Raw genomic sequence first — 26,628 nt, 5'->3', positions numbered from 1 at the left:
AAATGAGAGCTCAGGCACCCTTCCATAAACAGAGATGGACTCCTGCACTCTGGAGACGTGTTTAACTTGCAAATTAAGAAGACCCTTTCTTGTGCTGTTGACAGAGGGCTAGATTGAAAACTATGATCCCCAGCTCTGATTCTCTTTGGCAGGCATGGCTTTTCCCCCAAGATGTTACTTTCTCTGATCAGTGGCCAGTGCCCAGTGATTGCCTCTGCCAGTACCTGTCCATCCACGTTCATTCAGCGTGTACTACGTATGCATATGGACATATCTTGGCCTTGGTTTACTCCTTAGCAAAAAAAAAAAAAAAAAAAAAAAAAAAAAAAAAAAAAATCACTGCGTTCAAAGTCTTTTAAATCTAGTATTGTCATTTCCAGGTATTGTGGGATACCTTGAACTAGTCTCTTATGAGATTTTTTTCAGTTACCTTGTAAACCATAGTGTAGAAAACAGGGTCAGGTGAGAGGCATCCTTGCTGGGAAGTTTATCTTATTCTTAAGCCATTGGAGATAGGCTTTTGCTCAGTTTCTCTGAGCAGATATTGTTTATCCCTTTGTTTTCTCTTACATCGTCTTTGGCTCAGGTCAAGGAGTATATTACTCTCACCATCTGGGACAGTGGAAAAATGACAGCAGGTCTCTCTGAAGAGTAGAAGCCTTTCCACTTCAGTGGGAACTCAAATCTTGTGTCTTTTAAATCCCCTTTGCCGGTCAGGCCTGCATGCTTATTCACAGGTCAGTGACATTTTGGCCTAGACTCTTAACCAAGCTCTGTTTGAGTTAAACAGTTTACTGATGCAGCATGGACTTTAGTGATTTGGCACCCAGATTAGAAGGGAAAGGGAAAAGAGTATTGAAATATTTGGTGGGGGCTTCCCTGGTGGCTCAGTGGTTGAGAGTACGCCTGCCGATGCAGGGGACATGGGTTCGTGCCCCGGTCCGGGAAGATCCCACATGCCGCGGAGCGGCTGGGCCCGTGGGCCATGGCCGCTGAGGCTGCGTGTCCGGAGCCTGTGCTCCACAACGGGAGAGGCCACAGCAGTGAGAGGCCCGCGTACCGCAAAAAAAAAAAAAAAAAGAAAGAAATATTTGGTGGACTGTGTGAACAGGCATCTTAATATATACAGCTTCTATGTGTATATTAAGGGTCTACTGTCCTAAACAGGGAGGAAAACTAGTAAGCCTTTTCATCAGGGTCCCGTCTATGCTTAGGTTGTGAAGGATAATGGTTTGTTAGCTTAGATAAGGCTGTGTGTCGTGATTATCGTTATCGTTTTAAGAAAATGCTGAGTAAGCCGTGAGCGATTTCTTGCTGCAAATGCAAAATGTATGGAAATTCTGACATTTCCTTTCACTGGTAAATGCCAAAACTTTACTGAAGACAGAACATCTCATTGAAGAAGACCAACTGATGTTTTTCCTAAGGAAACGTACATAGATGCACAATTAATTTTGTCATTGTCCTTTTCTCTACGCATATCTTTTTTAATCTGCTCAATATGGGCCATGAGTGTTTTGACCAAAAATAGACAAAGAAGAGCAGGGAGCATAGTTATGAACGGAAGTTCTCCCTCAGGGTTTCAACTTAAACCTCAGTTGCTCAGAGAAACAGTCCCTGTCTCCCAAGTCTAAGTAAGCACCTCTTCTTGTGCATTACTCTGCTGTCCTGTCTTTCCTTGTTAGCTTTCAGAGCACATTAATTTCTTGCCCATGGTCTGTATTTTTTTTTATTGAAGTATAGTTAATTTACAATGTTGTGTTAGTTTCAAGTGTACAGCAAAGTGATTCAGTTATACATACATATATGTATATATACACACATATGTACACCATATGTATACACATATATATGTATGCGTGTATATGAAAAGGAATCTGAAAAATACATACATATGTATATATGTGTATATGTGTGTGTATATACATTTGCATGTATGTATTCTTTTTCAGATTCTTTCTCATTATAGGTTATTACAAGATATTGAGTATGGTTCCCTGTGCTGTACAGTAGGTCCTTGTTGTTTACCTATTTTATATATAGTACTGTGCATACGTTAACCCCAAACTCCTAATTTATCCCTCCCCACCCTCCGCTATCCCCTTTGGTAACCATTCGTTTGTTTTTCATGTCTGTGAGTATACTTCTCTTTCGTAAATAAGTTCATTTGTATCATGTTTTAGATTCCACATATAAGTGATATCGTATGATATTTGTCTTTGTCTGACTTACTTCATTTAATATGATAATCTCTGGGTCCATGCATGTTGCTGCAAATGGCATTATTTCATTCTTTTTTATGGCTGAGCAATATTCCATTGTGTGTGTGTGTGTGTGTGTGTGTGTGTGTGTGTATACATACCACATCATCTTTATCCATTCATCTGTTGATGGACATTTAGGTTGCTTCCATGTCTTGGCTATTGTAAATAGTGCTGCTAGGAACATAAGGTTGCACGTATCTTTTCAAATTAAAGTTTTCTCCAGATATATGCCCAGGAGTGGGATTGCAGGATCATATGGTAACTCTGTTTTTAGTTTTTTAAGGAACCTCCATACTGTTCTCCCTGGTGGCTACAGTCCATGGTCTGTGTTTGCTCGGGAAGGGCAAGCTTATACTATCCAACCCCTTGACCTGCAAAATCTTCTATGTGTGGATATCTCCCAAACTTATATCTCCAGTCTGGAACTCTCACCTGAACTCAAACTCTTATGCCTACTTGCTCACTGGCATTTCTACTGGGATGTCTGAGAGGGGACTCAAACTTACGTGTCCCAAATCAAGCTCTTGATTCTTTTCTGTGAGTCTGCTTCCCACTCTCCATGCTTCTCGTCGTAGCCAGTATTTATTGAGAGCTTCCTATACTCCAGACTCTGTTCTAGGTGCTTTACAGATATTAACTTATTTCATCTGTATAACAACCCTATGTGGTCAGTCTTTTTAACATCCCCATTACACAGAGGAAAGACTGAGATACAGAGAGAGGTACAGAGAGAACTTCCTGAGATCACATGGCTCATAAATAGCAGAACTGGGTATTAATCTCAGTCCTCCTGGCATCCACGTCTGCATTGGCTGCAGCCTAATCACTGTTCTGTACGAGGTCTCAGTAGATGGCATCACCATTCACCCATGACCCAGGCCCCAAACCTCAGAGTTATCTTTCTGTCCATCCAATATCAAATTTGTCAGCAAATCCTGTCATCTCTATCTTCCAAACATATCCTGAAACTAACCAATTCACACTCCCTCTATTATCACCACCCTGGTCAAAGTCACTATCATCTCCTTACTTGACTTTTGTATCTTCTCTTGCTGCCTATAGTCAATTCTTGATGTAGCAGCCAAAGCAGTACTTTCAAAACATAACAGTTCATGTCAGTGATTTGCTCACAAACATGCAACAGCTTTTCATCAAACACAGATCACCCAAAGCCTCATTACCTGGTCTATCTGCCCCCGAGCCCTCCAGACTCATTTCCTGCCACTCTTCCCTTGGATTCCCCAGCTCCTGCCATACTGGCCGGCTTGCTGTCTCTTCAACACTCCCAAGGAAAGTGCCATTGCAAGATTTTTGCCCTTGCACTCTTCTGCCTGAAATCCTCCTCCTTCACATATTCCCAGGACCCTCACTTCATTCAGGTCTCTGCTCAAATTCCACCTCTTTGGAGATGACCTCCCTGACCACCCTGTCTAAGCCCCATCACATGCCGTCCTCTTTCCCACATTTAATTTGCTTAATAGCAGTTCTCTCCAGCTGACACTTTATTATATATTTGCTAACTGTCTTTCTTCCTCACTGAAATGTAAACTTCTGGAGGCCAGGGACTGGATTGTTCACCTTTATCCCCAGCAGCTAGAAGAGTGCCTGTCTTCTGAGTGGTATATATTTGTTGAGTGAATGAATGAATGAATGAATGAATGGGTTAAAGAACAAAAACCTGTATTCTAATTACAGCTATCAATATATGAAAGTTTTTCCTGAGCTTATGTTTCCACCATCAAATGCCAGAGGTGCAAAATACCTTTCCCAGCATAACGCACAGGACATCTAACACATACTCCTTTCCTCCCTGCCACTAACTGTCTACGTGAAGCAGAATGTCTTACTTAAAGCAAACAGACGGCTAGATTCAGGGCACCGAGTTAAAGAGGCCAGGTTCACATATTTGCCAATCCTTCTGTGCTCACACTCAACCTTTTGATGACTACTTATGTCTGTTGTTTCCAACAGACGCTGAGTGTCTGTTAATTCCGATTATATAATTATCTTTGCAGACGAGCAACAGGGGGGCTGTAAGTCCAGATGTGCGCTGCTTTTCCAGCTTCCTCTGTTCCTTCCAGTACCCTGAACTAATAAAATGGTGTCTGGGAAAGTGCTGGCAGGGTAGGGAGGGGGGGAAATGAGATAGGTATCTGTTCTTTGCCCAGAGGGAGCTCTTAAGGAGGGTCTATTGATTTCCCTTCTTTGTAGAAAACAGGAAAAAATGCAAATGGCCCTCTCTCCATTTCCAATCCCTCTTTAGGACTGCAGACTGTTTCACTATCCTGCTTTTCTCCATGTGAAGAGATTTTTTTTTTCTCATATTCCTCTACACTCTGTATTTCTAAATCTCCTTTCAGCATTCATATCCCATCAGACCCCAGAACAAACATTCATTCGGTGTCCTGCCTTACTGGACCTCTCTTGGCCCAGGCATCTGAGTGAAATCCATCACTTCCTGGTAAGTGCCAACACTAAAGTGGTTTTCGTGCATTGGCACTAAGCAGTGAATTACTGGCTAAAAGGAGGGACGGAAAGACGTCAAAGTAGCATCATTTGAATGTTGCTACCCCTCTCTTGCTGTTTCTCCCCCCAGTGACACTCATCCCTGGAGTGGACTGTACTGTCTAGTATTCCCTAGCGCTCTAGGAAGATCAAGGAAGTAACCATACGTACAGATACCAGGATCTTCAAAAATGACAAAAGTAAAACTCGATAATGGGAAACAACCAAACAAGACCAACATATAGAGAGAAAGCTATTACCAATCTCCCTCCCCACCGAGCCTCACACACCCTCCAGCCATGCTTAGTATGGCAGAAGCTGTAGCTTTTTACCAAAATGTGTTTATGCTTCGTCTTGGGGTTTACAGCTGGACTCTGTTTTCCAGCTTCTCTTACAGTTAGGTGTGGCCATATGACTGACGGCTGGACAATGCAACGTGAGCGGAAGTGATGGTGCCGTAAAATCCTCCCACACAAGCTCAACCGTGCTCCTGCTGTCTCTGTCTAGCTGGAATGGAAACACCTCCGTGGGGACCTTGAAAGCCTCGTGTTGAAGGTGGAAGTCTCCACTGGCCTCGGTCCCCAAATAACGACATGGAGGAGGCTTCCCTGGCCACCTCCGTGCAGTTACATGAAGTTGAAATAAAATTCTATTGTGGGGCTTCCCTGGTGGCGCAGTGGTTGAGAGTCCGCCTGCCGATGCAGGGGACACAGGCTCGTGCCCCGGTCCGGGAAGATCCCACATGCCGCGGAGCGGCTGGGCCCGTGAGCCATGGCCACTGAGCCTGCGCGTCCGGAGCCTGTGCTCCGCAACGGGAGAGGCCACAACAGTGAGAGGCCCGCGTACTGAAAAAAAAAAAAAAAAAAAAAAAAAAAAAAAAAAAAAATCTATTGTGTTGGACTTACAATACATTTCACAGACTATTTGTTATAACAGTTAGCCCACCATAGCCAATCCACCAGATGTTGTAAGACGGTTTTCAGTATGTGTATTTCTTTCTTCTCCATTTTATTATACAGTCTGCCCTCTGTGTCTACGGCTTCTGCATCCTCAGATTCAAGCAGGATTGAATCCAACCAACTGGGGTTGGTTGAATCCATGGATGTGGAACCCACAGATACAGAGGACCAACTCTGGGACTTGAGCATTCATAGATATGGCATCCTTGGCTGGTCCTGGAACCAATTCCCAGGGGATACCGAGGTATGACTATAAGCTTCTGGAAAGCAGAGTCTGTGTCAGTGCCTTCAGTGTCCCCTACAGGGAGTCTCACACAGAGTCTAGCACAGCCCACGTGATCAATAAAGAGTTGTTGGTCAGAGAGCTTCTCTCTACCTTTTATTCTAGGATGAGTTAAAACATGAGTAGGAACATGGCCAAATCATATGCATTTTTCATTTTGCTTTGAAATCCATCTTGGAAATGAAGGATGTCTTCTGTATGTGTAGCAGCTCAGAACTGACATGGTCAGCGAAGTGTGACACACATTTTTTGTTATACATAAATGGATTATCTGCTGTGACCCGGCTCTTCCATCATCTCAGCATATTCCTCTTGTCAACAGCTGTGTGGTAGGCGATGAGAAGGGCCCAGAGCCAAGGGAGAATGAGAAACAAGTGGGGGAGGGTTTGGGGGTGGGTGCTTGTGTCGCTGGGTGTGAGTCGTGAATACGTTCTGCAAGCAAAGAAAATGTTGATTTTTTTTACTATTATGTGAATTTTCTTATCTATTATGAGACATAATCAAGAGTTGAAATAGAAATATTAAAGTGAAGACCAGGTAGGGTTCTGAAATAACCCCTATCGTAGGCAAAGATGGAACTTTATCACAGCAGGAATGTATCCGTGTGACCTCACATCTCTTCGAGGGAAGAAAAGGCACTTTATTTCCACCAGTTAGCTGAAGCCAGGCAGGTGACACATGGTAAATATTAAAATCCTCATTGTGGACAGGGGTGAATTTTACCTTGTGGTCCTTGATTCCTTAGAAGAAAACCCTATCCTTCCTCCTCAGTTGCAGCGGCCAGTGTCGTCATGAACCTCTTAGTACCACCCCCACCCACTCTACTTCCTGCCTCTAAAGACCCAAGTTTGAAAAACGATGGTCTAAACCAGTGGTTCTCAAACTTCAGTGTGCCTCAGGTGTGTTAAAAACCCAGATTTCTGGGTCCTACTCCCACAGTTGCCGATTCACAGGGTCTGGAGTGAAGCCTGGGAACGTGCATTTCTAGCACGCTCTCGAGTGATGCTGATGGGGCTGGTGTGGGGACCACACTTTGAGCACCACTGGTCTAAATCCCCTCAGCCTCACTTCATGTTAACAGAGGAATCTGCGAATGGGCCCAAGTGCGACAGCCTGACAAGGTGAAGGATGCCGGGCCGTGAGAAGTTCCTTCCTCCTAAAGCCAGAGTGAAGCTGCTCAGGACCACTCAGTGAAGTGTCACCTTCCACCACTGGCCCCCAGTGGCTCTCTCTTTTGCTTCCCCATATTTTTTCCTTCGTTTCCCCTTTAGTAAAATGAAGAGGTCACCACAGATGAGTGGTCCTCCATCCTGCTGCCCATGAGAAGCGCCTGGGGAGATTTTTTTTTATCATGCTGTTGTTTAGACTACATCCTGCAATTCCAAGACTGAGGGTGGGGATAGGACCCAGGGATCAGCATTTTGATAGCTTTACAGGTGATTCTAATATACAGCATGGTTGAAAAATGACTGAATCTGTCTAGACCACGTCCAGATCTGGGAGTCTTTGTTTAGCTCCTCCCCGCCACAAATGTGGAGTCTCGCCTGACCTCTCTGGCCCTCCACCCTCTACCCAGACCTAACCCTCAAGCCTCCTTGACTCTTGGCCCTGACCCTTCACTGACTTCTCCCTGTCCACTTTGTATTCTATTTGCTGGGTGGCACGAAGTCACTGCATACCTCATTAACTTCCTCTGCTTAATTGGGCAGAGGACAAGTCCCCAACAACTGAAGAATACATGGAAATTCACTGACAAAAACATAAACAACAAAGTAGGAGCGCTTTTAGAACCCCTAGGAAATGTTAACTGTGGAAGCAGAGAAGGGACCCATTCCTGGAAATTGACTTTGACTCATGAAGTCACACTAGAGCTGGAACTGTACACATTTCATTTAATATTGACTCCATATTATTTATTCCCCTAGGCTGGTCCAACCCCATTTTGTTGTGACCCCAAAAGATTTCACACATACAGTTGGCCTTCCATATCCGAGGATATGAGTGCTGACTGTACTATGTTATTTTATATAAGGGACTGGAGCATCTGAACATCCCTGGATTTTGGTACCTTGGTGGGGGGACAGTCCTGGAACCAGTACCCCGTAGAGATCAAGGGATGGTTGTACTTTATATTTACCATAACTCAAGTGAGTACAGTAAATCTCTCCTAAATAGTCCTTTATCCTTTAAATAAGCAAAATGAATTAGAAAATGGAAGCAGTGGTCTGCATGCTTTGACTTTTCCCAAACACACTTCCATTGCAACCATGAAGACAGTGGCAGTGAAGCTGGTGGCTTTGCCTGCTAGGAATTAGAGGGTTTCCATTTTATTTACCTGAGTAGGTGCAGATTTGGAATTGCTAGTGGGGTACAACCTAACATCACTTTAATTTTATTCTGACCCTTTGTAACTTGAATTAGAAACACTGGAAACTACTTTTTTTTTCTGGACTGCACTTGAAGCTTTAATTGGTGGAGACTTTTCAATTTGGTTGTCATTCTCAATGAGGTGGCTTTTTTTTTTTTCCAGTCAAGTGGCTTTAGTTGAGTTAGGTGAGGGGCACTGAGGCAATTTAGTCATTTAATTCCACCATATGCTTTGGACAGAAATCAAGGGCCAGAGACTGGTGCCTCTCTGATAATTAATCCTCCATGTCAGGCATCTGGAAACCCGTCTCTTCTGCCTTGTCTGAGTTGACTAATTAATTAAGCTGTGTTTGTAAACAGGCCTTTTCTCCCCCAGCACTTTTTTCATCATCTGTTTCTTTAGCCGCAAGCTGGTGACCCCATTTAATGGTAAACAACCTGGCCAATAATTTTGCTTTCCTAGGGGCAGAAGAGTTTTCATTTGGAGGCTGCCCAGAACTATACAAGAGGCCCAAGCTTTAGAGGGAGGCAGACAAGGATTTGAATCCAATTCAGCCATTTTTTAATTATTATGTGACCACAGGCAAATGACCTCACATCTCAAAAGGTCAGTTTCCCCATTTTTCCCCTGCAAAACCTACCACTTAGGCCAGTGTCTGGCATATCCTCAATTTAAATACCTCTAAATAAATTAATACCTTTAAACATCAAGGGTATTTTCGGCTTGATACCACCTTGACTTTGTGCAGGGAATAGTCAGTTTCAAGACATTTCCACACACATCATCACATTTGTCGCTCTTGAACCCCTTTGGTGGAGTTTTGGTAAATGTTGTTAACCTCATATTTTACAGATAGAGAATCAGGCTCAGGAAAGTAAGGGCCAAGGTTCCACAGCTGGTTAGAGCCAGAGGCCGAGCAAGTGTCCACACTCCTGGCCCAGTGCTCTTGCTCTGAGACCAGGTATCCCCCTGGCCTTCAGTGGATGATGTAAAACTAGATTATAAACACTGGGGAGAAAAGGAAAAGAGTTATACGAGATATCCCAAGAGCGTCTTCTACAAGAAAACGGTAAGATACCACTGATATGAAAGGTGTTGAAATACCTACTAGAGAAATATTATTTGATACATGGAAACATGATGACTGTTTAACTTCAGAATTTCCCTCACTGTCCCACCCCCTTATGTTGGTTCATGGGTAAATTGCTAGTCATTGTTGTGAACCAAAGTTATTAACTAATTCAACAACATTATACTTACATTTGGACAATTTGTTATATTGGATTCTTCTACCAGCCCTGTGAGATTAGCAGAAGTAGAATATACCTGTAGGGCTTCCCTGGTGGCGCAGTGGTTGAGAGTCCGCCTGCCGATGCAGGGGACGCGGGTTCGTGCCCCAGTCCGGGAAGATCCCACATGCCGCGGAGCGGCTGGGCCCGTGAGCCATGGCCGCTGAGCCTGCGCGTCCGGAGCCTGTGCTCCGCAACGGGAGAGGCCACAACAGTGAGAGGCCCGTGTACCGCAAAAAAAAAAAAAAAAAAAAAAAAAAAAAGAGTATACCTGTAAACATATATACGTAACTTCCCACATTGCTGATAAAGAAATAGAGTCCAAGAGGTTAAGCGATTTGTCACATTCACAGGACTTGTCAGGAGTAGGGCTGGGCCTGAAATCTAGGATTTCCATCTCTATGTTTAGCACCATTTCAACAGTACTACAATTAAGAAGGGCTTATGTCAGCACTGTACTTATTTATATTAAAGTGCGCTAAAGGACTTTGTGCTATTTTGTCTTTTAATTCTATCTCCATATGTCTTTCTTCTTGCTTCTATCTTCTTCATTGGTTTTGCCAGCTACACAGAGCCTTTTCCTGAGGTGGACCTACTTCAGTTAACCTCTGCTATGTAACAAGCACCCCAAAACCTAGTGACCTGAAACAACTACCATTTTATTACTCGTTATTCTTTGGGATAGTTTGAGTTGGGATAAGCTGGGTGGTCCTTCGGTTGGTCTCACATGGGAACACTCGCCTGATGTAGTCATCTGGTGGCCCAACCAAGGGTGGGTTAATCCATAATGGCCCCACTTGTGTGTCTAACTGTTGCTACTGGCTATCAGCTGGACCTTATTCTGCAGGCTTGCTCATCCTTAGGGAGCCTGGCCCAAGTTTTTTCAGAGTTGTCAGCCAACATGCCAAGAAGACAAGGCCCTTTGCACTGTCAATCATCAAGTCTCTACATGTGCCACATTTTTTGCTGTCCTTTTTGTCAGAGCGAGTCACAAGGGCATGGCCACTGAGACATATGATTTATTGGGTACCACTAATATAATAAACTACCGTAAATGGGTGTAAAAATAATATGCACCTTATAAGACTATAGTGAGAATTAAATTTGCTAATCCATGTTCATTACTTAGCATAGTCCCTAACACAGAGTAAAATGCTCAATAAATATTAGTCAGTATTAGTAGTAGAATCACCATTAGCCATTATTAGCTGCCAAGAACAGATTCTCCTTTTTAAATCCCATTCATTCATTTATTCAACTAACCTAGTAATACTGAGTGCCCACTGTGGTACTATTCTCTATGCTGAGCATTTGGGGAAAAAGAAATAATATTTAGTCTCTGCCACTGAGGAACTCATAGTCTACTGGAGCAGACCAGACACACAAGCAATTAAATATAGTGTCGTATGGCAAGTTCAGTGACGGAGGTTTGCACAGGGTATTTGGGGAGTACCAAAGAGGGATACCTAACCCCTTAACCCAGCCTGGGGGTGTGGTGAGAAAAGGCTTCTTGATACCATATGAGCTGAATCCTGAAGGTTGAGTGGGTTTCATCCAGAAGAGCAGGCGTTTAAAATAGAGAATTACAACATGAGTGAAGGCATTAGGTAAGAAAGAGAGTAGTGTGCTATTATCAGAGTGAAAGGCTAGGAAATCTGAAGAGATAACCCAAAAAGAAAGTGGGAAGACAAGAAAGACAGAGAGAGAGAGAGAGAGAGAGAGAGAGGGAGAGGGAGGGAGGGTGGGTAGGAACGGGAAAGATAAAGGGAAAGTACGGGGAACAAATGTGTCCTCTCCCAAGGAGGTTGGGTACTTTTCTGTAGGTGAATGAGGAGGCACTGACAGGCTTTGAGAAGAGTCGGGATGGGGTCAGATCTGTACTTTAAGAAATCTGGGGCCAAGAAGAGGGTGAACTGGAGGAAGATAAGACTGGAGGGGGCCAGGGCTTCCCTGGTGGCACAGTGGTTGAGAGTCTGCCTGCCGATGCAGGGGACACGGGTTCGTGCCCTGGTCCGGGAAGATCCCACATGCCACAGAGTGGCTGGGCCTGCACGTCCAGAGCCTGTACTCCGTAATGGGAGAGGCCACAGCAATGAGAGGCCTGAGTACAGCAAAAAAAAAAAAAAAAAAAAAAAAAAAAAAACTGGAGGGGGCCAGGGACCAGCTAGGAGTAATCCAGAAATCCAGGCAAGTGATAGAATATCTGAGAATGGAGGCCAGACTGAGATCCTTTCCTGCCATTTCCACCCTGCAAGGCTAGGGGAAGGCACTGCGGTGAGAAAAGGAATGACTTTAGATATCCTAGTTTGGGATAGCATAGTCCAGAATATTCTGGAAAAAAACTATTTTCTACATACTTAACAAGTGTATGCCTGTCCACAAAATGGACCTTTTCTGGCTAAAGAGGGGTGGTAGACCCTGGACAGTCTTACAGTGTTCTTATTAGGAATTTATTCCTCTTTTGCATGGCCTTAGTGAGGTGTGAGCACACTGTTCTATGAATTCTACAAGGGACCTTCTTGGACACACATCTTCATGATTTTTTTCTTTTATCTGTGGTCTAATCTTTTTAAACTTTAATGCATCTTCAATGACTTTGATCTCTTCTATTTGTGTTCCCTTATTGCCTCAGTTATTTTTATGTGCCTTATCAATGTTTATGCCTTGTTTCTTTTCATATATATTCACAACCTTATGCCTTGGATTTCCTGGATGATCACGCTCTCAACTCTGCTGCTTCATTGTCCCTGAAAGCACATTCGTAATCATCAGCGTTTACATTCAGATTTGTGGCCTGGGAAACATTGTCATTACACTTATGCAATATGTTCCTTTTCCAGAATCCCTTCCATTACTTTCCTTTTGGCTCTCATGTATGAGCACCCGCAGTGCTGAAAACAGCTCTCCACAGCCTCACCTGATAAGGTCTTGCTTCAGTCCTGGGCATTTTTTCTAGCTCCTGAAGATTTGCACGAGAACCCGATTTTGCTTGTTTGGTGGGTTCACTCAGTGTGCAACATTTGCATCATTTTTCTTAGTGTCCTGAGATGTACTTGATACAGGTGCTAGCCTTATGTATGTAAGATTTATGCGTAGATTCTTGCATATTTTCAAATAACCTTGTCTTTAAATAATAAATACATTTAAAATTCAGAGAGGGGACTTCCCTGGTGGCGCAGTGGTTAAGAATCCACCTGCCAATGCAGGGGACACGGGTTCGAGCCCTGGTCCGGGAAGATCCCCCATGCCGCGGAACAAGTAAGCCTGTGTGCCACAACTACTGAGCCTGCCCTCTAGAGCCCCCGAGCCACAACTTCTGAGCCCACACAACACAACTACTGAAGCCCACGTGCCCAGAGCCCATGCTCTGCAGCAGGAGAAGCCACCGCAATGAGAAGCCCATGCACCACAACGAGGAGTAGCCCCCGCTCTCTGCAACAAGAGAAAGCCCGTGCACAGCAACGAAGACCCAACACAGCCAAAAATAAATAAATAAGAAATAAATTTTAAAAAATTAAGTGAAAGATCATGATGGACGATGTAATGAAACTCATCAGGAGGCCAAGGGCAGAGCAAGCTGGGGGCGGTTCGGTAAAGCATTATTTGAAGAACAGTATAATCACCTCTGGCTTCCAGAGGTCTCGCACAACGAGTTGGTGCTTTCGGGGCGGTGGCACTGCTTCCACTTAGTGTCTTTTGTCCTGCTGCTGCTCTGGGCCTCTAGGACATCTGAGGCTATGGCGGGCCCGAGGCACATGGGCTCCCTAAGGAGAACAGGGCGGGTGGGCTATTCTGGATCAGTACCATTTACTGAACATTATTACTACGTGCCTGATACGGTTCTTATGTGTCTAATCCAATAGTTGAGGCAACATAGAGGAGTGGCAAAAAGTGAAGACTCTGGTATTAGAATGTCTGGATTCAGATGTTGTCCCTACCACTTGCTTGACTTTTGAAACCTCTATATAGGGATCTTATAAGAACGTTCTGGTTATAAGCTCTTAATCCTGGAAAAGGATCTGTGGAAGGGGACCATGGAGAGTAGAAAAGGAGATGGAGGGAATGGAAATAACGGGACCTGGCAGCAGAGTTTAGCATGCGGGCCAGTGGGCAGAAGGTACTTTGGTATACTTTGGACCTGCCAAGTGAGACTGGCTGCAAGTGCAGACCCTGTGATTGTCCAAGTAACCCCTCCCCACCTCCCCAAGGCCTGGGGGCTGGAAGGGGATGCAGCCACAAGTCACTGTGGGACTTGACAACAGGAACTCTGCTGATTGGCCCTGCCTACACCCCAGAACCTGAGAACTTGAGGGGAGGCCTCCTGCTTCTCCTTGATCCCATGCAGGAGGTGCTTATTTAGGAATGGCAGTGGGATCTGCCTGTTACTGGTGACACAACCTACCTCCTGGCCTCTGAGATGTTCACAGTAAGTTGGTGATAAACGCCAACCACGACCAGCATCATTTACTCAGTGCTCACCAAGTTCCGGGCATTTTGCAAAAGCATTTTAGGTACATTATTTCATTTAATTTTCATCAAAACCTCATGAAGATAGTTATAGTTATTATCTATTGCCATTTATAGATGAGATAAACAGTGCATTACGAGGACTGTTTTGATGATAAAGAATAAATATCCAACTTGAATGAACTTAAGCAAAAGGCAGATTTACTACAAGGATACTGGATTGTCTCACCAGAACCCACGATGGGAATGTGGCTGAGCCTCCAGAACACTGATGCTCTCAGGCATCTTGCTCACTCTCTCACTGGTATATGCTTTCCTCTGGCCACTGGCTTCATTCTTCTCTCTCCATTGGCCAGTTTTCCCCTAGGGTGTGAAACATGGTGGCCCACAGCTTCCAGGTTTTTTTTTTTTTTTCCTCTGAGGCATTTTATTTGCATGTATGTATTACATCCCTAGAAAAAGAATCCAAGGATTTTCCTTCCTGTGTGTTTTCATCTTGCTTCTTCATGGTCCATGATGCCAGATGAGGTTATCAGTACAATGAAACCAAACTGATGGGATGGGAGCAGTTTATTCTGCCATTTTTCTAGATCTTTGAGTTGCACATCAAATCTAGAGTTGGACACTCCACACTTCTTTGGCCTGCCTGTGACGTTCACAACGATTTCCCCCGCCCTGTGATCATTGATGATTTCAAATTCGCCAATGTAACCATGCTTCATCGTCACAGTTAGACACCTGACAATGACTTTGGAGCATGGCCTAATAAGAACCTGTCATTTGCCTCTCCTTTTGGCATTGTTGATCCTCTTGAGAGCATCAGCCAGGACATCATGGGCACCACTATGGCGGCACGGAAAGATGGTGGAAAGAGCTTCTGATTTTCACATATGATAGCTTGTGCTACTGGGGAAAGACTGACTTAACACTCTTTGTTCCTAAGGCCAAAAATCCCAAGGATTTGACCCAACCAGTCAGGTGGCCGCCCCTCAGCTGTAGCTGGGTCAGAGGATGGACTGGGAGATTTAATAACATGGCCATTCTCAGAGGACCATGTGGTTGGAATCGAGGAAGGGGCAGTTCATAAAAGGAGAGACTGAGCTAAGCAAAAAGGGTGGGAGAGAGAGTGAGTGAGGAGGTCAGGCAGAGGATGGCTGGTTGGTAGACAAAATAGCAGTTATCCACAACCCAGAACTTAAAAGCTTAGGTAGCCCCTGCAGAGTCACACACAACCAAAGCCAGGACTCAGTTTAGGCCTTTCTGACTCAAAGCCCTGCATTTAACTAAGATGACAAATGAGAATGAAGTCGTGGAGTGAGTGAATGTATGAATGCACATGTACATACGTGCATGCATGCATACATATGTAAACACCCGTGAAGACCTTGCCAAGCCAGGGCTCAAATCCAGGAAGTCACACTCAGAACCTTCAGGCATTGTGCACTCGTGCCCTATCCTTCCAGTTTGCAATCAGAGGATAAAGGTAGCAATGACAAGGGAACTTGATGAGGAGCGATGTCCGTGACTGAAGCCTGTAGCCCAGTCCCCCGAAGCAGGTTGTAACACCACCCGCATCCACCAGTCAAGTCAGTCAGTCAACATCCCAGCCCTGCTGAGCTGGGTTCTGGAGCAACCTAAGCCCTGGGCATGTTGCACACATGTCTAGAGCCCCATGATACAGGAGGAAGTTGACTCAGAGGAGGTGGGACATGACTTGGTGCTGTTTAGTTCCAGAGGTCTCTGCCTGGTCCCACATGTCCCAGAGGAGATGGTCCAGGACTCAGTCTTGATGTTCAAGAAGAGGGCCTTTTTTGGAAAAAAGTGGATCAGAGGACAAGGTGGATGGGGCTCCGCTCTCAGTAACTGAGCCCCTCTGCATCCCAGAATGGACTCCGAGGGTTGCTGTCCAAGGATGAGGAGTTGGCTTGGGAGGTTTCAAACCCTCGGGCCAGGAAGGCATCAGATGCTTCAGGAAAACATGTTGAATCTTTCAGCTTAGTTGAGCCCATTGAGCAAACTGTTTATAATATGCTCTGACCTAAAAGAATTACTACGCTTTCTAAACTATCCACCTTGCCCCAGGGAGGGGTTTATGGGAGAGGATCACCTGGCTCGGTGGCATTCGTTGGGTTCAAGGCCTTTGGTAAATCTTGAAGGGTTGTAGCAGTTTTACTCTCGTGATCTCTGTTTTTATTTGTGCCTGAATGAAAATATTGCATGTAACCGGAAGAATGGCATGGAGTTTCGTCTGACATTTTGAAGCAGATCGAGTTAAGAGTTTGAGAAGTTGGAGTTGGTTCTGGGAGGAAGGTAGGCATGCCTAGGAGTTGCTGTTGTTGGTAGTAGGAGTAACAGTAACAGCAGGAGGGGAGGAAGGAGGAGAAAAAATAGCAGATGCTGCTTGCGTAACACTACTGCATGCCAGGCCCAGAGGTGAAAGAACTCACCAAAGGTCACACAGCTTGTCTGTGCCCTGCCTCCTACTGCTACCATCCTGCCTGTGCCCCCCACCCGCCACGGACTCCAGTTGACACTTGCTGTAAAGTCTTCAGACACAACCATGAGTCCCAGCTTCTGGGAGGCGTAGGTGACTGGAGGGGGGCTGTGGAGCTGAAGCAGACCCTCTTCTCCCGGATCATGGCAGGGAAGGAGTCAAGAGGCCAGAAATATGCTCTTGGCCACATGGCACAGTGCAAGAAACACGGGCTTCCAGAGCCAGACAGATCAGGGATGACGTCCTGGACCCTCATCGAGCCTCAGTTTCTCTGCCTCTACTGTGGGCATCGCAGTACCCGCCTATTTGGGAGCTAGTGACAATGAATGCCATCACTGTGTGTGAAGTGCCTGGCACAGGGCCTGACCCAGAATACACACAGTTACTCTAATGTTATCGCATCTCTGCTCGTGGTGTTATCTGAGATGATCACAGCTGTTCTCTGGTGCCGAGGGAATCAGCACCTTCCATTCCCGGCCCCAGATTCTACCCCCGCTCTCCACTTCTCCATTCCTTCACTCTCCAGAGTGGAAGAGATGGAGGGAGGACCCGTGGAGAACAGGGACCACACAGGGGGCGATGGGCAGTGGCAGCAGTGGGTCTGCACAACCCCCAGGGAGCCCTGGGCTCTCTCGGAGGGGCAGGGGTCAGCCAGGGATAGCAGATGAGGCCTGAGATGACAACTGACATCTCAGTGCTGCTGGGAGACCCACACAGGTGCCAGGCAAGAGTGGCTGGAAGGGTCTCCCTTCGGCGTGTGTGCCCAGGGCCACCGGTCCCCAGCTTAGTACATGTCAAGGCAGTAAAGGGTCAAGGCAGAACGGATCAAATTTGAATATGGAAATTATTTTCTAACATATTTTTCAAAGCACTAGCTTTCCAAATCTAGACATCACTGAGTGTGCACGTGATTAGGGGACGGAGCGCAGCAGATGTGCCGTTGTACGTACAGCCATCCACGTGGAATTGAGTCTGCCCAGGGCACTCTATAATCTAGGGGCAGAATTGAGAGAGGCAGTATGTGAGGCAACCCTTACCTACTACAGCCTTTCTGTGGAAGAGCCCTGGACCGATATCTAGCACTGGAGGCTTTCTGAGGGTATGAAGTATTTGTCCCCCAGTGACCCATCAGTCAATAATTTACCGAGAACACACTTGTTTCAAGCCAGTACAGGGACAGAAAGAGGTAAATAATACAGTCTCTGCCCTCAAGTGCTTAAAGACACATTCAGCGACAGAGACAGAGGTTTTAATGTAATAGCCCAAGGGAGCAGTTGACCCACAAAATGATTACGGAAGATCAAACAGAGCTTCTTCTCTGGCTGGGGGTGGACAAGCACAGCATCATGGTGTTGCTGAGGCCTGAGGAGGGCTACGAAGGATGCAGAGTACTTGAGAAACGTGGGAGGGGCTGATGGAGAGAAGACTGTGCAGCCCAGAAAACGAAGCTGCACGTCGACCACACATAGTATAGACAAAGCTCCGTGCAAAAAGTGAGAACAAAGAACACTGCGAGAAGACATAGAAAACAAACGTAGGGTTACCAAAGGGGAGAGGGAGGGAGGAAGGGACAGATAAGGGGTATGGGATTAACAGATACAGACTACTCTACATAAAATAGATAAGCAACAAGGATTTACTGTATAGCACAGAGAATTAGATTCAACGTCTTGCAATAACCTATAATGGAATATAATCTAGGAAAAACCAACTTAGTTACTTAGCTGTACACTTGAAAATGGACACAATATTGTAAATCAACTATCCTTAAAAATAAATAAATAGGGCTTCCCTGGTGGCGCAGTGGTTGAGAGTCTGCCTGCCGATGCGGGGGACACGGGTTCGTGCCCCAGTCCGGGAAGATCCCACATGCTGCAGAGCAGATGGACCCGTGAGCCATGGCCGTTGAGCCTGCGTGTCCGGAGCCTGTGCTCCGCAACGGGAGAGGCCACGACAGTGAGAGGCCTGCATACCACAAAAAAAAAAAAATTAAAAAATAATAATAATAAATAAATAAATAATAGTAAAGACCAAAGTATTACAGAGACAAAGCCAAGTACATCACATCAATTAATGTAAATGAGCAAAATTTAGGTATTAAGACAAAAAGACTTTCAGGTTGGTTTACAAAGCAAAAGCCAACCACATGCTATACTCTAGAGACACACCTAAAACAAACTTAGTACTTTTATACTTCTTCCCATTCCCTGACTCTTAGTACATGCTCTTTTATTTTCCATTGTCAAGGTTTATAACACACACATTTCATTGCCTAACCTTAGTTTTTCTAGTGTTTATTCCTAGCTCTACATTTAAATGAGTATTGTAACTAACACTGCCAAACATTAAAACAAGGAATGCTATGAGAGTGGGATAGATCTTTTTTTTAAAGTAAGGGTGGGAAATCCAGCGTTCTGTATAAAAAGAGACATATTTTACTTTGACAGAAAGACATAAAAGTAAAATCTTGTGCATAAAAAAATACCAAAAGCAGTCAGAAGACAAATCTTAGAGTAGAAAAATGTTTCAAGCACATCTGACAGATAAAGGGTTACTATCATACTATACCAGGAACTCCCTACAAGTAGATAGGAAAGACCGACAACTCAACAGAAAATGGGTGAAGGGTGTGACTGGAGGGTAAAAGAAATCAAAATGGCTAACAGACGTGCAAGGGTGCTCTGGTTTACCGCGAGTCAAGGAGATGAAAATTAGAGCAATTAGATACCATTTTTTATTCTTCAGATTGGTGAACGCTTAATAGGGGTAACAACCTAGTGCTGGTGAGAATGTGAGCAAGGCGCATTCTTGTGCTTTGCTGATGGGACTTTCAGTCACTCTAAACCTTTGGTAAAGTAGTCTGGCAACATCAAGCACATTTGAAAACACAAATATCCTTTCATTCTACTTTTTATTATTGGTAATTGATGCTTTGGAAATACCAAGATATGTATTCAATAGTATGTGTTTTTGTTAAATTGGGGGGGAACATCCTAAATGTTTATCAATAGGGATATGACTGAATAAATGAGGATACATTCATCATTAGGAAGTACTATGCAGCTATTAAAAGGACTCAAGTCTGCCATCTATTGAGTTGGAAGGAAGCCCACTAAGTGGGAAAAGCACGTTTGCAGAGACATGCATACTATGACCTGGTGTCATACATACATACATACATACTCACACATACACATCTGGCTTTGGAAAAACACATCCATCCATACATACATACTCACAGATGTATTTTGTATGAATCTAGAGAATGGATGGTCATACACCAGAATATTTACTTGCTTATGAGGAATGGAGGGGAGGGATGGATGCAGAAAAATAAAGACTGAACAAAATGAAGTTTATCAGACACTTAACCTTTGAAAATCCTCAGAGCTAAGATGTGTAGCTTTGGGGGAGGAGAAATAGGAGTGCCCTGCTCTCCTCAGATTTCTGTTCTATTAGGAGTCTCAGGCCTGCCCCAGGGCATGCCCCACACATGACAGCTGCCTGCTTGACACCTCTTTGGGACGGGATGGGGTGCAGATCCGGGCTGCCTGGCAGAGACTGCTGGCCCCTTCAGCTTGCTCAGGGAAATTACATGTAGTTTTCAATTTTGCATTCTAACAGTCAGACGAAGGCGTCAAATAAGCAGCAAGCGTTTAGTATTAGATCCGGATGTCATCTCCAGCAAGAAACAACAATGCTTTGACTTGGGGAAAATAACCTTTGATGCCTAAAGAGGCTCTATTAAGGGCTTTCATGCCAGCATCTTGAGAGATGACTTTGCCTGCAGATGAGAGAGGCTGCCCGGGGAGAGCGATGCCCTCTGCTCTCTGGGCAAGGACTACGGTGGCCTTCACAGAAGCCATGCCCTGCCTGGACTCCTCTCCTTCTCCCCAAGGACATGCTCACCAAGGGGACAGATTCGGGGGCTTCCAGAAGGAGTGCCACCCCTGTGTGCCCCAGCGTGCTGTTGGGTGCCAGCTTCACTGCCGGCGGTGGAGGAAATCTGTTAACACAAGGAAGACTTTGACATCTCCCATCACCACAGATTGGTTCTAGAATTTTCCTAAGGGAAAGCTTATGGAGTAACACGCTGCAGGTTTGTGAGGTAGACTTCCTTCTGAGGAGAAATCCCCAGCTGAACAGGTGTTCACCTTGTACAGAGAGAAGCAACCAGAAACCCTCAAAATGACTCCATGTTTTCCTGAGAAAACTAATCAGAGATTTTTTTTTTCTTGAGAAAGATGATTTCAGGTCTCAAGAGATCTTCTGAAATCTTAGTGTGGCAGGGAACTGCATTTTTACAGACAGATGTTGTTGTTAAATGTGCTTCTGGAGATGTTTGTTTAGTGCTTTCCTCTGAGGAATTCAGAGTGCTTTACAGACATTTTCTTCATTTTTTCTTAAGGTTTTTTTCTTTCTCCTGAACGTGTTTTACGCTCGACTATAAATTTTTCATTCACTTTTTCTCACTGAATTTTTTCTGAAATATTTCCTGTTAACCTCATTTCCTCCTATCTGCATATCCAATATGATATACTAACGCCAGTTCAGACTCCCTAGAAAAGAATTCAAGATTTTTCCTTTCAGAATCTCAGGCTTCTCTTTCTCTATTTACTTTTACAAACTTTCCCATTTTTAATACTTTCACCATACTTTTTCCCCCTTAAAAGAAGAATTGCTTGAAATATACCTTGTTCTTCCACATAAATAGCCCCTATTTTATTTAATTTTAGTTGTTTACTTATTTCTAACTGTCTTGCTTCACAAGAAGTTGAAGTAATTAATTTGTGGTAACTAAACACATTTTTTAACATAAGCACCGTGTAGTGGCATTGCCAATCTGATATTCATAGCAGAGTTGTGTTGAGTTTTTTTCAAACCTGTTTCTCCTTTCAGTCCTGAAGGAATTTGTTAACTTTCTTTCTCACTGTAATCATCCTTGAAGAAACAAAGAAAAAAAGAATCAAGACTTTAAGACAAGCTAATCCTTTGTAAAATCAGATCAGATACTTCCCTCCCTTTAGGAAATAACCACTAAGAACATCTTTTTACTGGGCTCTCATCAGATGGAAATGTAGTAGGGAGCCTGTGTCCTAAAGATCATGAAATTATGTAGAAGACACCTAGCAATCACTCCCTATTTTACAGATGTGGAAACTGAGGCTCAGAGAATTATAGATATTTGTCTGCAGTCACAGAAATACTTAGAGACACATTCAGAATTTAGTTTAGGAAGGACTTCCCTGGCGGTCCAGGGGTTAAGATTCTGTGGTCCCAATTCAGGAGGTGTGGGTTCGATCCCTGGTCAGGGAACTAAGATCCCACATGCCTTGGGGTGAGGCAAAAAAAAAAAAAAAAAAAAAAACCTTACTATCCCACATATATTAAAAGGATAAAAAATGAATCAAAAAAAAAGAATTTCGTTTAGGAAACAAGACATCTAAAAAGTCACTAAATAAGGTAGTAAAGCGCATGAAATAATGAATGGTTTGGTTATTCTGGGCAGTGGTGACCTGGTAAATGTTTAACTGCTGGAGGCAGGGGTGGGCAGAGGCAGCCCTGATTTCATGGTGCCCACGACCAGTTTCAAACTACCAACCTGAAGCCATCGAACAAGGAGTTGGGAACAGATTTATACGATCTAGCTGGCTGTCAAGAGTAACAGAGATCTTCTGGCTGGAGGCGGGGGCGGGCAGGTCTCTAAGGAAGAGAACTAAGCTAGACCAGTTCTCTCCACACGTGAAGGACCATCCTTGGTCTTTCCATGGAGCAGCTGCAGGACTCTGCAACTTTTCTCTTGCCTCAGCAGATAAACCACTCTTCACCTACTGAGCTATCACTTCCATTTCAAGGCCCAGCTTAAAAAAGGGTCCCAGTCAAGCTTTTCCCTGACCCTTTCAGAAATAGTCACTTCTACTCTGACTCTGAGTCATTGTTTAGACCTTTTATTAGGGTAATTACCAAAGCCTGACTTGATATTACTGTCAATAGACAGTGTCTTTCCCCAGGGGACTGTCCTTGGAGGACAGGGACCGTGTCTTACTCCTTCATTATTATCTGAGAAGCAATGCAGGATGGTGGGTGGGAGCCCAAGCTCTGGAGCCAGACTGGTCAGCTTCAGATCCGAGACACTGTGCTCACTTAACCTTGAGACCATAAGCAAGTCATCAGACCCCTCTGTTCACACCTGCACAATGAGACATTAAATAACAGCCTGCATCTCACAAGCTCACTCCAACGATGCATGAGATTCCTGGATGTGTTTGGTGCTTAGCACATACTAAGCCCTTAGTAAATGTTGCCTGGTATTGTTTTCTCTAGCACACAGCCCAGCGCCTGGCACAGAACTGATGTGCAGTTGATGTTGGTTGCATTACGTCGAAGTGAAGCAAGGATGTGACCCAGCTATCTTGACAGGAAGTTAAGAAAGAGTGCTGGAGGAGACCTCATGAACAGAGTATTGCTGGGGAAATGAGGATGAGATAGTAAATAAAACTCAGTTGATCATAGGATTATAGGATCAGAGCCAAGCTTTCCAGCTGTGGTATGATGAACACAGAGCAGGGTGGGATCATCCATACCCTCCCCTCCCTCAGTGAGCTGGATGCCGTAAGTTTGTAAATATACCATTTGTCATTGCAATAGCTTGTGTAGACTGCTGTTCCTTGAAATATCTCCTTTTCCATATTGTGCAGTTGCTTTTAAAAAATCTAAATGCTAGACATTAAGTATAAATACTGTTGAATTTTATTCCATTTCGTTCAGTCCATTATTCCAGTGAATTCATATGGCTTCCAACCTTGATTCTGCATTGCAGTATATCTTCGATCCTTTCTAGTTTGTGTTATCTGCTGTTTGGTGAGCATGACTTCTGTTTTGTTTTCTGAAACACTACACAGGCCACTTCTAAAAACAGAGTCCCCGACATGTCACTAGAGACCTTTTTCTGTGTTGGCATTAATTCGTTAAACAATCTTTTTTTTTTTTTTGGATATGGATTTTAGACTCCTTTCAAATCCATCAAGTATACAAGGATCTATATTATATTCCCTCTTGTTCACAAGTTTCATGAAAAAACTTTGCCAACATGCTATGTCTGCAGCATTTTTGTTTCACAGTTAGAGTGAGACTATCAGAAAAGAAAATACAGCCAGCTTGTTGAAACCTGTCCCTGATTAACCTATGTTAACTTCCAAAACCGACAACTTCCTTTTCCGACTTTAATAAAGGATGCATGTTTCAAAATAGTGAAGTTAACTGTATCAAGGTAGATTAGGCTCAATGCACAAGTCTTGACCATCTAGGTGAGAAGTTTGGACACAGTCCTGAGGGTGGTGGGAAGTTGTTGAAATTTTTGAATAGAAATTATATGATGAAATGATGTTTTAAGAAGAGCCATCTGGCAGCAGTGTCCACAGTGGACTCTAGGGGAAACCTTATGTGAAGTTTGAAGTTGCCTGCAGTAATCCCAAGATGGGCTGCTGGACGACTGGGCTAAGCTAGTATCAGTAAAGACGGAAGAGCTTACATTTGGATAAAAGGAAAAATCTCAGAGAGACTACTGGGGGAACATGATAGCAGTGAAAAAAATAAAAATAGGTACCTTAGGGCTTCCCAATCCTTTTCACATAATGGAACATGCAGAAAATATCAGTTTGGCCACTGGGGTGACTAGGGCCGCTTGGAGATGGACATGACCCAATGTCATGGGCTCCCACGGCTGGGTCTTCCCTTCCCCAAGCCCCACCTCCCCCAAATCACAGACAGAAGACATTAAGATCTCCACATGGCTGGGAAGCTATTTGGACATTTTTGTTTTAGAAATGAGTAGTCTTAGTAATATGAAGAAAAATAGACTTGTACCAAAATCAGGACCAACAGTACAGAAGAGACCATACATGTAAAGGGAAGCAAATGTTTGCTTCAGTGCATAATTCTGAACACAGAAGTGACATATGGCTACACACTTGGAAGAAAACTAGCTTCAGGGTTAATGCCAAACAAAAGAGCCCAGGCCACCGAGCCACTGCCCGTGTTCCAGTGATGTGCGAGAACAAAGGCGGTGGCTGTACAGGCCTAATTTGGGCATGAAAGTAGGCAATGCCTACCAGACAGCTTAGAGGGAGGTATAAGCCACACCAAGGGAGGCACTAGGTAGAAACTTAGGTGTAGACAAAAGCAGTAGCAAAGGAGTGAATTTTGGTTTTGTATTAATACGGAAATCTAAGCCACTTGCTTGAAAACGTACGACAGACTGCCCATTTGTTGCTCCTTGTTGGTTTTCGTAGCTCATCAATTAAGTCGTCTCGTAGTCCTGGTGCCTCACCTGTGCTACTAATTTGTTTTGCTGCATAGAGGAAAGAACATGCAGGAACTTGCCATCTCTAATTCCTGGTGATAACTGAAGATGTTTGGTTGTAGAAAGTTAAAAGGCGTTCCCTCTTTCTTCAATAAACTCAGTGACAGAGTGAGAACAAGAACCTCCCAACAAGGCGTGCAGATTCTATTATAAACACAGAACGAATGGCTCTTTTAGAAAGGAATGGAACCCACACATTTCTCCCGATGACTAGCAGCAGGGCCACCATGTGCATGATGCCAGGGGCACCCGCCTTTCACACTGGAGTCCGTGAAGTGGAGGCACACAGCCCACGGGGCCATGTGTGGCAGCTCACAGAGAGACCCATCTGATCCCCCCCTGGGGCGCCCACCCAGCCCAGCAGGTGCATATCCACGCTGACCTGTGACGTCCATCACCCCCTCGCCCACAGTCCCTTCCCCAGCCAACCTGTGCTCTGTTCTTTCGTCCTGACTCACCCTTTTTTATTCCAATTCAGATCCACCCAGTCCTCCTCGTGGCTTCCCACTAGGCCTCTGGCACAAGCCAAAGCACATCGTTCTGGCTCACTTGCTCCCGTCGCTCTGTTGACCTTTCCAAAGCTATTTGCTGCTCTCACCGTCCTGCTCCCTGTTACAGCTGAGGAGAAAACTCCAATAGACACTCAAGGCAGGAGGCCCTGGCCTCCTCCCAGCACTGGGACAGGCTTCAGTCTGAGCACTTATCACACGGTGCTGTAAACATTTGCTTACATTTCTGACTCCTTCACTCAGTGTGAACTTCACAAAGGGCAAAAAGATGCTTCTTTAAGCCACGAGGTTTAGCAGAGTGCCGGGCCCATGTCTGGTAAGTGGGTGAGTAGATGAAGAGCCTACCTTTCTTAGATTCGGACACAGTAAGTCTCATCCCGAGCATGTGGTCTAAGGAGGTTTCGTCTCTATTCTGGACGATGCCTGCATCTCTGGACTTCGTTTAACAGCTTCCCGGGGGAGCCAGGAGAAGCAGCTCTGTCTCCGCCGGTGGTTTCTGAGCCCTTGTTTATCCCTGTGCAGGTGGGGAAGTGGAAAGACAAGTCCCTGCAGATGAAGTACTACGTGTGGCCCCGGATGTGTCCGGAGACGGAAGAGCAGGAGGATGACCATCTGAGCATCGTAACGCTGGAGGAGGCCCCGTTCGTCATTGTGGAAAGCGTGGACCCTCTGAGTGGAACCTGCATGAGAAACACGGTGCCCTGCCAGAAGCGCATCATCTCTGAGTACGTGGCCGGGGAAAGTCAGGTTTGCCCCAGCTCTCAGCACCCGGCTGGGATCCGAGGCACAGAATGCATTGGGCACCATGTCTGAATCTCGTTACTGTTGAGCCGTGGAGTTTCTGGCAGCCCTGTGGTCTGGCATCTGGTTCTGTCCGGATCACGACCCGGGAGAATTAACTGCTAACTATGTGATCGTTTCTGGGGCCTTGCGTGGTCTCAGTGACCAGGACCTCAAGTTCTTGGAGATTTAAGTTTACATGGGTGTTGCAAGAGGCTTTCTGAGGCCAGCATGTCTTTAGAAACATTTTTGGAAATAGATACAATTCATCTGTGCTGATAGAAGTCAGGATAATGGTTCTTTTTGGTGAGGGTGGGAAGGGCCTGGAAGGGAGAACAAGAGGCCTCT

General features: G+C 44.8%; 1 protein-coding gene and 1 pseudogene across 1 annotated transcript in view; one reads left to right on the top strand and one right to left on the bottom strand.

The window, feature by feature from the left end:
• GRIN2B (glutamate ionotropic receptor NMDA type subunit 2B) overlaps positions 1-26,628 on the top strand; it is a 303,690-nt gene that overhangs the window by 229,671 nt on the left and 47,391 nt on the right. Inside the window, exon 4 of the mRNA XM_060112445.1 lies at positions 26,023-26,225. Within this exon, the coding sequence (XP_059968428.1) occupies positions 26,023-26,225 (203 nt within the window). The remainder of the gene's footprint in view (positions 1-26,022; positions 26,226-26,628) is intronic.
• LOC132498985 (small ribosomal subunit protein uS8-like) lies at positions 14,588-16,453 on the bottom strand (annotated as a pseudogene).

Source organism: Mesoplodon densirostris, chromosome 11 (assembly GCF_025265405.1).
Source record: "Mesoplodon densirostris isolate mMesDen1 chromosome 11, mMesDen1 primary haplotype, whole genome shotgun sequence".
In the NCBI taxonomy this organism is placed as follows: Eukaryota; Metazoa; Chordata; class Mammalia; order Artiodactyla; family Ziphiidae; genus Mesoplodon; species Mesoplodon densirostris.
The sequence above is the reverse complement of the archived record's forward strand: the minus strand, read 5'-3'. Positions and strand labels throughout refer to the sequence as shown.